We start from the raw sequence: 13,610 nt of genomic DNA, 5'->3' as shown, positions 1-13,610 counted from the left end.
GCTCCAGGTTTGTAAGAGGGAGAGAGGAGAGAGGGGAGTATGTGGCATTGGCTCATTGCCTGGTTCAGCACAGAGGTTGGAGAGGTGAGGCCATGGCTATGTCCACTCCTTACCCACTTGAAGTATTGAACCTGCAGCCTCTACTCTCCCCTCTCTGCCTGGACTCAAGACAAGATCTAGACAGATCATGCATAGCTGGGGGAGGGGGGAGGAGGGGCGTGGCAGGGACTGATGGAGGCCATGTTAAACTCTCTTAGTCCCCTGCACTGCCATGCAAGCCAGTCATAGTTTAGCAATCTGAAGCACAAGTGAGATATAAACAGCCCCCATTCATGCCAGGTGAAGCTGGTGTTCTTACCATTTAAACTATTACTATTTACTCTGAAGGCTCGCAGGTTGGTTTTCACTGAGATCCAGCCCAGATTAGAACATTATCTCCAACTCTGGCCACACTGTCTCCTTGTCGTCCAAATTCTCCCCCAGAACTTGATACATATCTCAGGAAATTTGGAAAATACACAATAGAGGTGGTTCCCCTGACAGCGTTGTTATGGTCCAAAACAGAATGGAACGGAGTAGGGAGGAATGATACGTAATTATCAGGGCACATTGACATAATCTTTATTGGGAAGTGCTTTTTTATTAATTATCCTTATTATTATTATTATTGTGCAAGGCACATTATAAGCAGGGAGGAAGAAAAGCTGTTTGGCAGAAAGAGCTTCCAATCTAACTAAGCAACGCTCAAAGAAAGGACAGACAAATTGGATGCAACAATTGACCACGTTATTATTATTTATTATTATTATTAATTTGTATTACCATAGAGCCAAGGTAACCCAATCATGGACCAGGACTCCATTGTGCTAGGTGCTGTACAAACAGAACAAAAAGACAGGCCCTTCTCTAAAGAGCTTATAATCTAAGTAACCGTTGGTTATATACTTTTTTATTTTTTAAAACCTCATCATGTTTTGTGTTTATGATTTTCAGTTGTCTAGTTAATTACTGTTATGGATCCACAGGTCCCTAGTGCTCTTGAACTGTCCCTGGGAGGACCCATTTAGTGTGTCAACCCCCTTATAGTCACACTCTCTCACTGGGGTAAGCCCAGTGCCTCCTGGGTCTGAACTTAGGAGCCTTCAGTACCCCTGCTTCACGCCATGAGCACCCTTCAGTGAGTCCACCTGGGTTGGGCACCTGAGGGAGACTTACACACCCAAAGGGAGCAATGCACCCCCAACTTGTTTTAACTGGAGTGACGCTCAGTCAGTGTTGTAAAAGCAAGAGGGTTTATTAGATGTCTGGAACCCAGCATAGGAAGTCCTTAGTTAACATAGAAAACAGAAAGTGACAGCAAAGAGCATCTGGGTCAGTCCTGAGCCAAGAATCCTCTCTGACCCCGCTGTAGTCCCAGTCCAGAAGCTTCTCCTCCCCTCCAACAGCCCACACTGAACAACCCTAAGGGACCCTGTCTTAGTCCTTTGTTCTTGTTCCTGGGAAACAGGGTCACCTGGCCATCCTCCTTCGCCCTTTGTTCTCCAACTGGTCACAAGCAGCTGGCTTCCTGCAGAGGGTGGGCCATCCAAGGTCGTTAGTTGCTAGGTTCCAAATGTCTTGGCAATTGGAGAGGCCATTGTCTTTTTCAGGCTCTCCATGGGCATGGGCCTACGCCCAAGCCCCGCACAGGCAGGCGTCAATCACACCTGAATCTCTGCAAACAACCTTTCCCCCTCACATAGTTAACCAGGCAGCTCATAGGGGAAACCGAGGCACACACAGTATTCATACAAAATATTTATGAAAAACTCCCACTCCATCACAATTACCATTACTATAAGGAGGTCTTCAGGAGTTAGGTCTTTTGGAAGAATTCACAATGAGACCATGTTTAGAAATAAACTACAGTTATTTCTCCGTGTGCCCAGCTCCTCCTGTTTATATTAGACACAAATGAACATTAAAAGTGCCCCAAACAACATATGTGCCTCTAGCACAACTTATAGAAGAGATGCAAGATCTTATGTATAGGCCTTTATTTTTGGCCACACTGAAATACATTCTGGGGATGACCAATAGCTGAAATTAATCTTACAGTTTAGTTGTGGCTTCTAAGCAAGTAAATTAATGATAACAAACAATACTGCACATGGTGCATTGCTTAGAAGTGAGGAAAACCTTCCAGCACAATTTAAACTGAAGCTGCCCATCTTATTGGACTTAGATCATGCTCCCAGAGGTGTTGCTTCCCTTAAGCTTATTAGATCAATTTGTATCCTGGCATTAGTGGAAAGCCTGGTATTTAAACAAGGATACTGAAGGTTAACTTAGGAAAACACAACCTCATTAGTCAACTGAATTTGATGTGTCACTGAAAACCAGTTTAAATATATAATGTTGGGCTGTAAAACTAACCAATCCAGGAAATTCAGAGTGATGACTGCTATCCTGTGCTTAATTCAAGCTAGATCTTTGGCTGGTGTGAATCAGCATAACACCTTTGAAGTCACTGGAGAATGCTGATTTACACCAGTTGAGGATCTAGCCAGCACTATGAACTCAAAGTTACATCTTCTAGGTTGTTCATTTTATATCATATATATCATATAGCCTTAATATTGTTAACAATTTTTCAAATATAATTTAGTTGAAAGGGTTTTTATTGGAAAGAAAACATTTTTGGTCAAGTAGTCTTAATAAATTCATACTCTATGGAATGCAATGGTCACCAGCCAGCTGGGCCCTGATTCAGCACAACACTTAAGCACATGGTTAACTTTAACCAGGTGAGTAGCCCTAGTGATGTGCATAAGCTCCTTGCTGCATTGGGAACTGTACTAACTCAAATGAAGTGGAGAATCAAAACTAGCACCTTAAAAGGGGATCTAAAATAGCTTTTCTATGAACCACACAGTTATAATTTTAAAGTCTCCTGAACCACAAAGACTAGTTTGTGGGCCTTAGACTTCAATGGGTTTAGGATCAGCCCTTATATCATTGCAAAACCTTGAATTCCAGCTCCCCAATAGGATAAACTAGGTGTGTTGAGGCCTGATGAGTTTCAAGATATCAGACCTTAAATTTATCTCTGGTCCAGAAATGAGTAAAATCAATTCTCTATCAGGAATCTTAGGAGGGGGAACTCTGTTTATGTGGGGGTTTTCTATAGCACCCTTTGAAATGTTGGGGATGATTTATGGGGAAAGGAGGAAATGTTTGGGTTAGATTCCTTTCTGATTGATTGTTTAGTGGCAGTTTGAAAGCTGGTCGTAGCTTTGGAATGTTAGAAGTAGTTTTTGCTGAGAACAGTACTGACAAAATGTCAGTGAAATGGTCAAAGATGCAAAATAAATTCAATATACTATAGGACTGCATTATTTAATAGTTGATTATGAAAATCAAAAATGTATCACATGGATATGAATGAATGCTCTCTGTCTCTTCAGTCACTGCAATCATTATTTGTTAAATTATAAATTAATTTAGGCTCCGATCTTGCTTTGTAATCTACTAAATTGGACCATCTGCACCTGTACAGAGTTCCATTGCTACAGACTGGAAGCCCTTTGGGGCAGACATCCTGTCTTTTATTTGTCTGTTAAGTGGAATGAACATGTATAGTCTATCACAGGATATATATAATTTATTGATCCTGATCCTGCTGACAGTGAGGCTAATTACAAAACTCAATCCATTATTTTTATGCTGGTACCTATATTTATTGAACAGGTCTGAACACATAACTGGGTAAACATGAGTTTCAGCACTGTATTTTTTAATATAATTGATTGGCTTTTCCATGGCACTCATCCACAGCAACATCTGATCACCTCACAAATATTAATTAATTTGTCTCCTCAACAGCTACTGGGAGCAGTGAAATGTTACCTCCTTTTTAGATGAGAAACAGCGGTAGACAGAGAATAAGTGACTTGTCCAAAGTCAGACTCAAAGCATAAGGTAGAACCAGGAACAGAGCCCAGACTAATTCTTCAAGTACAACAGCACTCTTCCATCTCACATTAACTTTGAGAATAAATATTTTCCAGGATAGAATGTAATCACTCCACCTGTCATGTAAATTAGTGATTAATCTCTTTCTAGTTATAAGATTTTTGTGACAATAGATTAAAAGAACAAAGTTTACCAATTATAACTCTGTTCAAGTTTTTGCATACAAATTACAGTACACACACACACACACAGAGAAGCTGAACTATAAACCTGATTGGTTTTGGGGAGTAAGGGAAAGTGAAAACTCCAAAAGATTATGGAACCAAATGACAATCTTAAATCACTTTCCTAATTGTAGTAGTTAAACTGAACACAGTTTTGAGTCTTATCAAGACCCCAATGTACAAGTAACATACAATTAACTCACTCTTTTAACAAGATACAGAAGCAAGTATTATTTCTGGCAGCTCTTAAAATGGATTAGAAGAACAAACAAACCTCTTCACTGCCATATGAAATACAGTGAAACATGCAGAAAAGAAACATCAACATAACCTTATGGTCATACTTTGCCATAAGTCATTGTGTTGCCTTTCCCTGAATGGTATTACATTCCAAAACCCCAAAAATCTTCATGTTGTTTATATATGTCTGAGCACAGCGGGAGCTAAGAAAGTGCTTTAACAGCATGAAACAAGTTGTTCTTATTGCATACATGTGTCGCTTCTGCTCTTGAGTTTCTTGGTGCAATTTGTCTGCCAAACAAATGAAGTACAGTACTGAGAAAAAACCTTTCCTCGGTCAATCTCTTAATGGACACTCCTAGCAGAAAGTCCATTTAATAATAAATACTTTAAAAATGTAATTAAGTTTTGGTTGCAAGCAGGCATATCTGCACTAACCTGGTATATATCCATGCTGAACCATCTCTGTTTCTGCTGGTAAATAAACTAGCAGTTCATAACTGAAAAATGAATGAACTGTTTCTAGGAACCAGTCCTGCAATGCTACCCTCAGTATAATGCTGGGAGGCTTTGGAGAAAAAAAATAGGGCACCATATATCTTTCTTGATTAATTTTTATTAATATTATCTACAGGGTAAGCACCCCAGTTTTACAAAACGCTCTCGAACCCAAATGTCTTTATTCCTCCAGCCATATAGTAGGCTTCTGTATGAGGCTACCTAATGTTATGAACCCTTGCACTTACCAAAAGTATTTGAGAGACAAGGTGGGGGAGGTAATATCTTTTTATTGGACCAACTTCTGTTAGTGAGGGAAACAAGCTCTCGAGCCACACCGAGCTCTTTGTCAGACCTGACTCATCTTGTCTCTCTAATATCCTGGGATCAACACAGCTACAACCATTCTGCATAGAACTGCATTACCCAGTTCTGAGGATAAAAGAAATTGAAATCCAAAATTAAAAATTGCGCTGGAAGACAAGCATGCCAGCTCCAAGATGTCTTATTTGGTCCAGTTCTTCAGGAACAGCTTCTTAGGAACCTTGCACGCAGACCCCAGATAGTTAAGTGCTTCAGTTGCTTACAATGTAGCTGAAATTCAGCTTCACACAGTATTGTCTCCATCATTCTCTTCACCTTCACTCTCTGCTTCTCCTTTGCCAGACAGAATTTGAAGTCATAATCTCTTTGGCAGTCAGTGTATTACTGGCCAGGGCAATCCCCCGGGCATGAAGCCAGAGTTACAGTATCTCCATTTGGAGATTTCTTCCCTATCCCCAGCAGTCCTGGATCAGTTTCTGAGCAAAAGCTGGCTGGATTTGTTAAGAAGTGCCACTGTCATAACAGAGGTAGAATAAACACTGAATGCTGAGCTGTTACTTTTCCATCCCTTTCTCTATTGTGTTGCAGCCAGCATAGAACTGGAGGAACACAATGGTGAATCAGCCTCAAAATGTGTATATTTGACAAGGCGGAAGCACCAGAGCACAGGAGATTTGAGGATGGCCGTAGGGGGACCAGACTTCCTGATATTTAGGTGTTTGTCCTACGTCCCGACTGATCTTTGGTCAGGACACAATTTGTCCTGATATTTCGCTCCGCCGGCAGCACTCGACTTTTTTTTTTTTTGCTCCGCCGGCGCCCCCCCCCCCCCAATGTGTCCCAATATTTTCTTAGATGGCCGCCAGCCAAGACCCAATAAAGGGTAGGTTGGACACTAGGGTCAATGGAGCATTAAAAGAAACGAGAACAAGAAATCAGAGTGAAATAAATTTACCTTCAGCCCAGCCCTATGTTCCATGCTCTTCAAAGGAAGGATTTCAAGAGGTGTGGAAGGAGGGTGAATCCATTAAAGATTGTGAAGCCCTTTGAGATCTACTGATTAAAAGCACTATGTAAGTGCTAGATTTTATTAATTATTATTATTATTTAACGGAGGACAGCTGCTCCAGTGCTCTGGAACACAGAGTGCTCATTCCACTAGGGCACTCAAAAGCAGGAGTGGTAGCATGTAAGCAGTTTGGCAGCCACACTTTCAAACGTGATCTTCAGCACTCATGCGGTCACTGCTTCAGTAAAGGGAATAACCTACAAATTTGACCTCAGACCCACTGCCACTCACCAAGGATTTGGTGCAATAAATCCAGAGATAAATTGAGGGGAGCTACTGGAGGCATACTACGTTCAGGCTGAGGAGGGCGTGGGAAAAGAAGAGCAAAGGAGGACGAGAAGAATAGAGACAGGATGGGTAATTCTCCACTCTATTAACAACAGTTTTCAACATCAGCAGTTATGTACTTTTTTGGGGGTAGTCTTCACCTAGCCTAGCACTAGGTGTATCCCATCACAAGTTTACAGTGATGCCTCACTTCTTATCACAAAATAGAAAAGAAATCTCTTTCTCTCTCTATTTCTATATTTGGAGATGGGTGAAGAAGACATTTTAGAGAATTGGGGCATATTATGTCTACTATGTCTTCATCTCACTGTCTTACGGGTGGCAGACGTACCATGTGACCTCCTCCAGAGACGACAGCCCAGTCTACAGCAGGAGTAAATTGGCATAGCTCCACTGATTTACCACAAGTAGGAATTTGGCCCCATTTATTTTCTGATAAATGATACTTTGGGCCCCCCACCACTGGTTTAATAAAAGTCAGTAACATTTAAGAATACACATTTCACCATCTGGCTACATACATTTTATACTGAGTGCAGGTATTGACTGGTATGATTGGGAATTTTATGCATTTACCTCTTGATGGCGTACAGATGTAAAGGAGGTAGTGTACTTTGCAAGCGCCATGTCATTCACCAAATTCTTTGCCTCTTCACTGAAAATGGAATCCATAATTCCATGCCTGTGCAATTCCCTGACCAGCTGGGTAATCAAGCTGTTTCTTTCATGGCATTTCTGGACAAGGCAAGCCAGCTTAGCCTATGTAGCATAACAACAGATAAATAGACTTCAGTTCCCCAGTGTGTTTATATTTTTTGTCTAATCTGACTAAACAGGTTTTGACATCAGGGTTTAAGACATTGCTCATATTCCTATATTTCTGAGCCATCAAGCTCTGCAGCATAACAACCGCAACAAACACATGCAGATAACTAGTAATGGATAGTTCAGTCCTCTACGTACTAGTTCCCTCTGGTGGCAAGGTGAACAGCAATAGTAGCAATGATACCAGCTTCCCCTCCTAACCCCGGGCCTGCAGTCCAATTAAAGTCAAATGGCTAACATTCAGGAGGGTCTTCTGGAAACAGGCATACCACACACTACAGAAAGAGTGTGGCTAAGTATACTGTTACTAAGAATAACCAAATTAAGCTTGCTTCGTAATCAATGAAAAAGATCAGAGATGCTGCAACAGTTTCAGCAAAATACATTACCTTGAGCGGAGCTACTGTCAGGTCAGCTTCAGTCTTTCTTTTCTGAAGTTCCTCAGTCTAAATGAATGAAAAACATTTTGGACTCAGTTATTCAGATTCCCTTTACAATGTTTTGGTAGTTTAAGGAGCTCCTTCATCACTGGCCACCTCAGGTTACTTAATCACAGCAGCACAACATTAAAAGCCTTATTCTGGTATCCATCATCATGCGTGCATCTCCTCATGTACCCTATGAATCTTCTATACCACTTCTCCAGAAAGTAGTTTCCCCTTTTCTCATTTATAATGTGTGGTAACATGCCGGAACTCAGGAGGGATTTTCTCCATGAGCATTTGATGACAGATTTCAAATGTGTATATAGAAAACTCCCCATACTCTGCACTCACTGGCGCTGGTGAAGGTACAACTTTCAAAGATATATGTACAAGATTGCATACTTTATAGTGTAGGATAACAAGGTTTATTGCTTATAGGAAATCTGCTTTCAGATCTCTAGGACAAAAACACCCACCATTTTCAACATATAAAATCAGTTTCATATTAATAACTTAGAATTACACAATAAAATATGGATTTCTTTATGTTCATGTGTACACATTTTATTTGACTGATAATGGTGATTTGTATTTATATAGTGAAATTATGACATACATTGTGTGCGCCCACGCACACACAAAATAATTATTGCATGAGAACAAACATGGCTCACGATGCCATTTTACATTATTATTTGTGGGTTTGGGAAGGAATATAGTATATAGCAGAAAAGCAAGAATTTTTTAAATTGTATTATGATTGGGGGAGCAAAGAAGGGGGGCCGGGAGAGATCATTTCACTGGACACACTTCATTTATGTTGAAGCAAGAAGTGAAATGCCAAGATGGTGAGGTGGAGCAATTAACTTTGGTACAAAGACCTTTATTTCATCCTGTATTCTGTTGCTCAACTTTGACATGTTGCACTGATAGTGAGGTTGATAAACCCTGCAGGCATGAGTCAGAGAGGGGCGTAGACAAGTAGTAAAGAATAATACGTAGGCCACAATTTCAGCAGCAGCAAGGTGGGCCACTGGTGTATCTTCTGCAGGGCCGGCTCCAGGCACCAGCGGAGGAAGCACATGCCTGGGGTGGCACATGCTAAGGGGCGGCATTGGTGGCACAGTCCAAGCATTTTTTATTTTATTTTATTTATTTATTTATTTATTTTTGCTTCAGCAGGTTTTTTTTTGCTTGAGGCAGCAAAAATGGTAGAGCCGGACCTGATCTTCTGCAAGGTGTTGAAGGGGTCATTGCCATTGCTGTGAGATACAACTCTAAATGCTGCCCTAAATGGATAGTTGGGAGGATGACCTGGGAGCTGTCTGCTCCTCCTGCTGTTAAGCAGGATTCTTTTGCCACTCTGTCTACTCCTGCTGTTGAACAGGATCACCTATCGACAAAGCCTGTTATCTTGGAGTGAACCAGGCAACCCACCTAGAACCCAGCGTGACCTCCCAACGATGGCCACTCCCATCTTCATTTGTGTTTATTTGCTTATATTGGTTATTTAATGTTGGCGGGGGGGTTAAGTGTAAAAGTGTTTTTTTTTTTAAATAAAGTAAAATAAAAATAAATTAAACTAACATAACTAAAACCCAAATAAATCAACTAAAACTCTAGCAAAGCATCAGGAGATTTCATTCTAAAGGACATATCCACAGGCTTTATCAGAAGTATAGTATGGCTCCCTTTAGTTGTTCAGTCATCAGTTCTGTTTTTAGAACAGTGAACAACAAAACCACCTTTCATTTAAGCTGTTGGCTTTTGGCTTATTATATTTTTAGTTAAAGTTTTTATATGGTGAATATTATTCAAAAGACAATGAGTTACCACACAGTGGTTTCTGATTTGAACATATTCTCCTGCACTTATGAACAAGAAATAACTGTGGCATCTCAGATGGCACTGTGTGGTAACTGTGGGCAGATGTAGACTAATGGGACCACTGTGTTGTTAATTCATACTTCCTTGATGCAGTGCTGGGTTGTCCAAGAAGTAGGGTGATCAGACAGCAAATGTGAAGAATCAGGACAGGGAGTGGGGGGATAATAGGTGCCTACATAAGACAAAGCCCCAAATATCGGAACTGTCCCTATAAAATCGGGACATATGGACACCCTACCAAGAAGGAACTATATTGTCTGCAGCACTCTGCCTGCCCTCAGCAGAAAGACAGCAGAAGCTGAACTTGTCTATGCACTTAACAGTGAGGTAGCTGCAGACTATACTGGTGATAAGGAACTAAAAGTTATGATAATTAATAACTTGTCTCTGAACCTCCAGTCATCAAACATAGAAGATCTTCAAAAGATGAGCTATGGAACTGTGGAACTCCTTGCCTGAGGAGGTTGTGAAGGCTAGGACTATAACAGGGTTTAAAAGAGAACTAGATAAATTCATGGAGGTTAAGTCCATTAATGGCTATTAGCCAGGATGGGTAAGGAATGATGTCCCTAGCCTCTGTTTGTCAGACGGTGGAGATGGATGGCAGGAGAGAGATCACTTGATCATTACCTGTTAGGTTCACTTCCTCTGGGACACCTGGCATTGGCCACTGCTGGTAGACAGGATACTGGGCTGGATGGGCCTTTGGTGTGACCCACTATGGCCGTTCTTATGTTCTTATGTGCAGTGCCATTATAATCATATGCATCAGAAATGAGCACACCTAATTAGAAGATAACTTTTATACTGCGTTATGGGGCATAACTTTTGCAGTTGGATTGGCTTTGAGAGTATGATCCACTAGGTTTGACACAATATTTTATGTTTCATGTTCTTTCCCTCACCAGAACAGAGAGCAGAGGTTACTGCTTTTCATCACAGCTGCTGCTGTGAAGAATAGCTCCTAGATGGTTCCACACTGAGGCTGCCTCCCTTCCACGAGGGGCAGGGAGGGGGGGAGGAAGATGAGGGAAAGAGATTTTCCCCAGCGAATGCCACATGATTTGCTGTTAACATTTTGGCAACACATCACTGATCATGCCCCATTTAGGGCAAACTGTTAACACTAATCAACTTGCCACAGGAATTTCTCAGATACGTGGGACTGAACAAAAATTTGATGACACACAAAAACAATTAAGGCCTGTCTACACTTAAAAGTGTTGCTGCTTTTACTATGCTTTATGTGGCTGCACTGCACACACCATTTTATTGCCCTTATAACCATTCCTTAGAAAGAAGAATATTTTGGTCCTTTCATGTCAGAAGAATAAAGTGGAATCAGCAAGCTAAGCCCATGTTAGTCCACTCAGTTAAGCACGTAAAAGCCAGCTTTATTATACCTTTTCACGCAGCTGAGCCTGAAGGCATTTCACTTGGTTTTGCAAGTCTTGAAACTGACTTTGTAATACAGTCTGGTCCCTTAGTTGGGATTTCAGGGTCAGCACTTGCTGTTCTAATCTCTTATTGGCTATCCTATCCTCTTTTAGTTCTTCAGCTTCCTTCTGTGCGTATTCAAGAAAACAAATATACATATATTTTTAAGCTAGATCTATAAACTCATAAAACTATTCTTAGTACAGAATACTAAAAGAATACCCAAAATCTGTCAATCAAAATGTGCACTTACCTCATATGTCAAAATTATTTTTTTACCTTTAAAGCCAGTGTAGGTGTATAACTTAAAATATCATAAATATATTAGTGCCTGTCAAACAAGAATGTTAAAGCACCTTTGGAACAATGAGTTCACAACACCCTTGTGAGACGGCTATAATAAAAATACCCATTTCAGATATGGGAAAACTAAGGCACAGACAGATTAAATGACTTACCCAAGGTCACAGACAAGAACAGAGCCCAGGAGTGCCCCACCCCCTGCTACTACTTCAATATAACACATCCCTTCTTTCCCTCACACATTCATTTCAAACAGCAAACAGCAGTATTCTCTCTCACACATCTATTTTATTCTCTGAAAACCATTAAAATTAACTGAGCATCTAACATGTTATTTAATTTAAAAAAGGAAATATAAAGGGTGATGGAATTTGAGGGAAGACAAACTTTTGAATGTAACTCCTGTTCTTTTGATTTGTTCTGTTTCATACATTTAAACTAAAAGGGGGATTTGTGAGGACTTTAAATTCACAGTCTGAACCAGTATATCAACTCCAAGAAGATCTACCACCAAGAAATTATGTAGAAAATACTGACTAAGAATGGGGGGGGGGGGCATACGAAAAATATATATGGTCTTATGACCTTATATACACAAAAGCCTGGAATTATTAATTAGATGCATGTAGTACTGATAAATTTTCCTGCACTATGTTGTAAAGTATAAGTTTAAATTGATTAAACTTTAAAACCTTAATTTAAAAACTTGAGTTAAATCCACCAAACACCATTTTAAAATTACAGTATTTTTGTGACTACACATGCAGGAATGTAGTTTAATTTCAGCAGCTATTTATAACTATACAATTGGTAGAAGAGCTGTTATTCATCTATGGTCTATAGCAAATATATATATATGGTGTTTTTCTTAATTCTGTGACCAACATCCTGGATTTTACATCACTGGGCACTTTACCATATCAGACCACAGTACACAGAAGGCTCTGTTTCATGGGAAACAATAGTAAACTGGAGTGATAGTCATGCCACCCTCATAAAACACCTCCAATATAGATTAAAATTGAGGTTTGTCATGAAACTCACCCCTTCTATGCTGGAATTTTAGTGAGTGAACATGTGTTGTCTCTCTAATTTTTGGCTCCCTCTTGTGTTTCAAAAACAGAACACAAGTGTCTATGCAGCCAGGCTGATTAGGATCGAGACATCAGGAACTGATGGTATCTACGGGTAACAACCAGCCAAAGGTACAGAGATTAGATGTGGTTCTTCTATGTTACCAAAATCCTCCACCTTTTTATTCCTTAAGTAAATGCCTGCTGGTGATTGTGGAGGACGCAATTGCTGATTGAACTGAGGACGTTTAATTCAGTGACAAGAGGAAAATAAAATACGATTCTCTTTACATTCATAGAATCATAGAACATCAGGGTTGGAAGGGACCTCAAGAGGTCATCTAGTCCAACCCCCTGCTCAAAGCAGGACCAATTCCCAACTAAATCATCCCAGCCAGGGCTTTGTCAAGCCGGGCCTTAAAAACCTCCAAGGAAGGAGACTCCACCACCTCCCTAGGTAATGCATTCCAGTGCTTCACCACCCTCCTAGTGAAATAGTGTTTCCTAATATCCAACCTGGACCTCCCGCACTGCAACTTGAGACCATTGCTCCTTGTTCTGTCATCTACCACCACTGAGAACAGCCGAGCTCCAGCCTCTTTGGAACCCCCCTTCAGGTAGTTGAAGGCTGCTATCAAATCCCCCCTCATTCTTCTCTTCTGGAGACTAAACAATCCCAGTTCCCTCAGCCTCTCCTCATAAGTCATGTGCTCCAGACCCCTAATCATTTTTGTTGCCCTCCGCTGGACTCTTTCCAATTTTTCCACATCCTTCTTGTAGTGTGGGGCCCAAAACTGGACACAGTATTCCAGATGAGGCCTCACCAATGTCGAATAAAGGGGAACGATCACGTTCCTCGATCTGCTGGCAATGCCCCTACTTATACAGCCCAAAATGCAGTTAGCCTTCTTGGCAACAAGAGTACACTGTTGATTCATATCCAGCTTCTCATTCACTGTGACCCCTAGGTCCTTTTCTGCAGAATTGCTACCTAACCATTCGGTCCCTAGTCTGTAGCAGTGCATGGGATTCTTCCGTCCTAAGTGCAGGACTCTGCACTTGT

General features: G+C 40.8%; 1 protein-coding gene across 1 annotated transcript in view; it reads right to left on the bottom strand.

Annotated features, from left to right (window-relative positions):
• C5H4orf50 (chromosome 5 C4orf50 homolog) overlaps positions 1–13,610 on the bottom strand; it is a 77,731-nt gene that overhangs the window by 35,752 nt on the left and 28,369 nt on the right. Inside the window, 3 exon segments of the mRNA XM_054031179.1 lie at positions 7,174–7,356; positions 7,812–7,868; positions 11,138–11,299. Coding sequence (XP_053887154.1) covers positions 7,174–7,356; positions 7,812–7,868; positions 11,138–11,299 — 402 coding nt within the window.

Source organism: Malaclemys terrapin, chromosome 5, assembly GCF_027887155.1.
Source record: "Malaclemys terrapin pileata isolate rMalTer1 chromosome 5, rMalTer1.hap1, whole genome shotgun sequence".
NCBI classification, from domain to species: Eukaryota; Metazoa; Chordata; order Testudines; family Emydidae; genus Malaclemys; species Malaclemys terrapin.
This window is presented reverse-complemented; position numbering and strand designations above follow the sequence as displayed.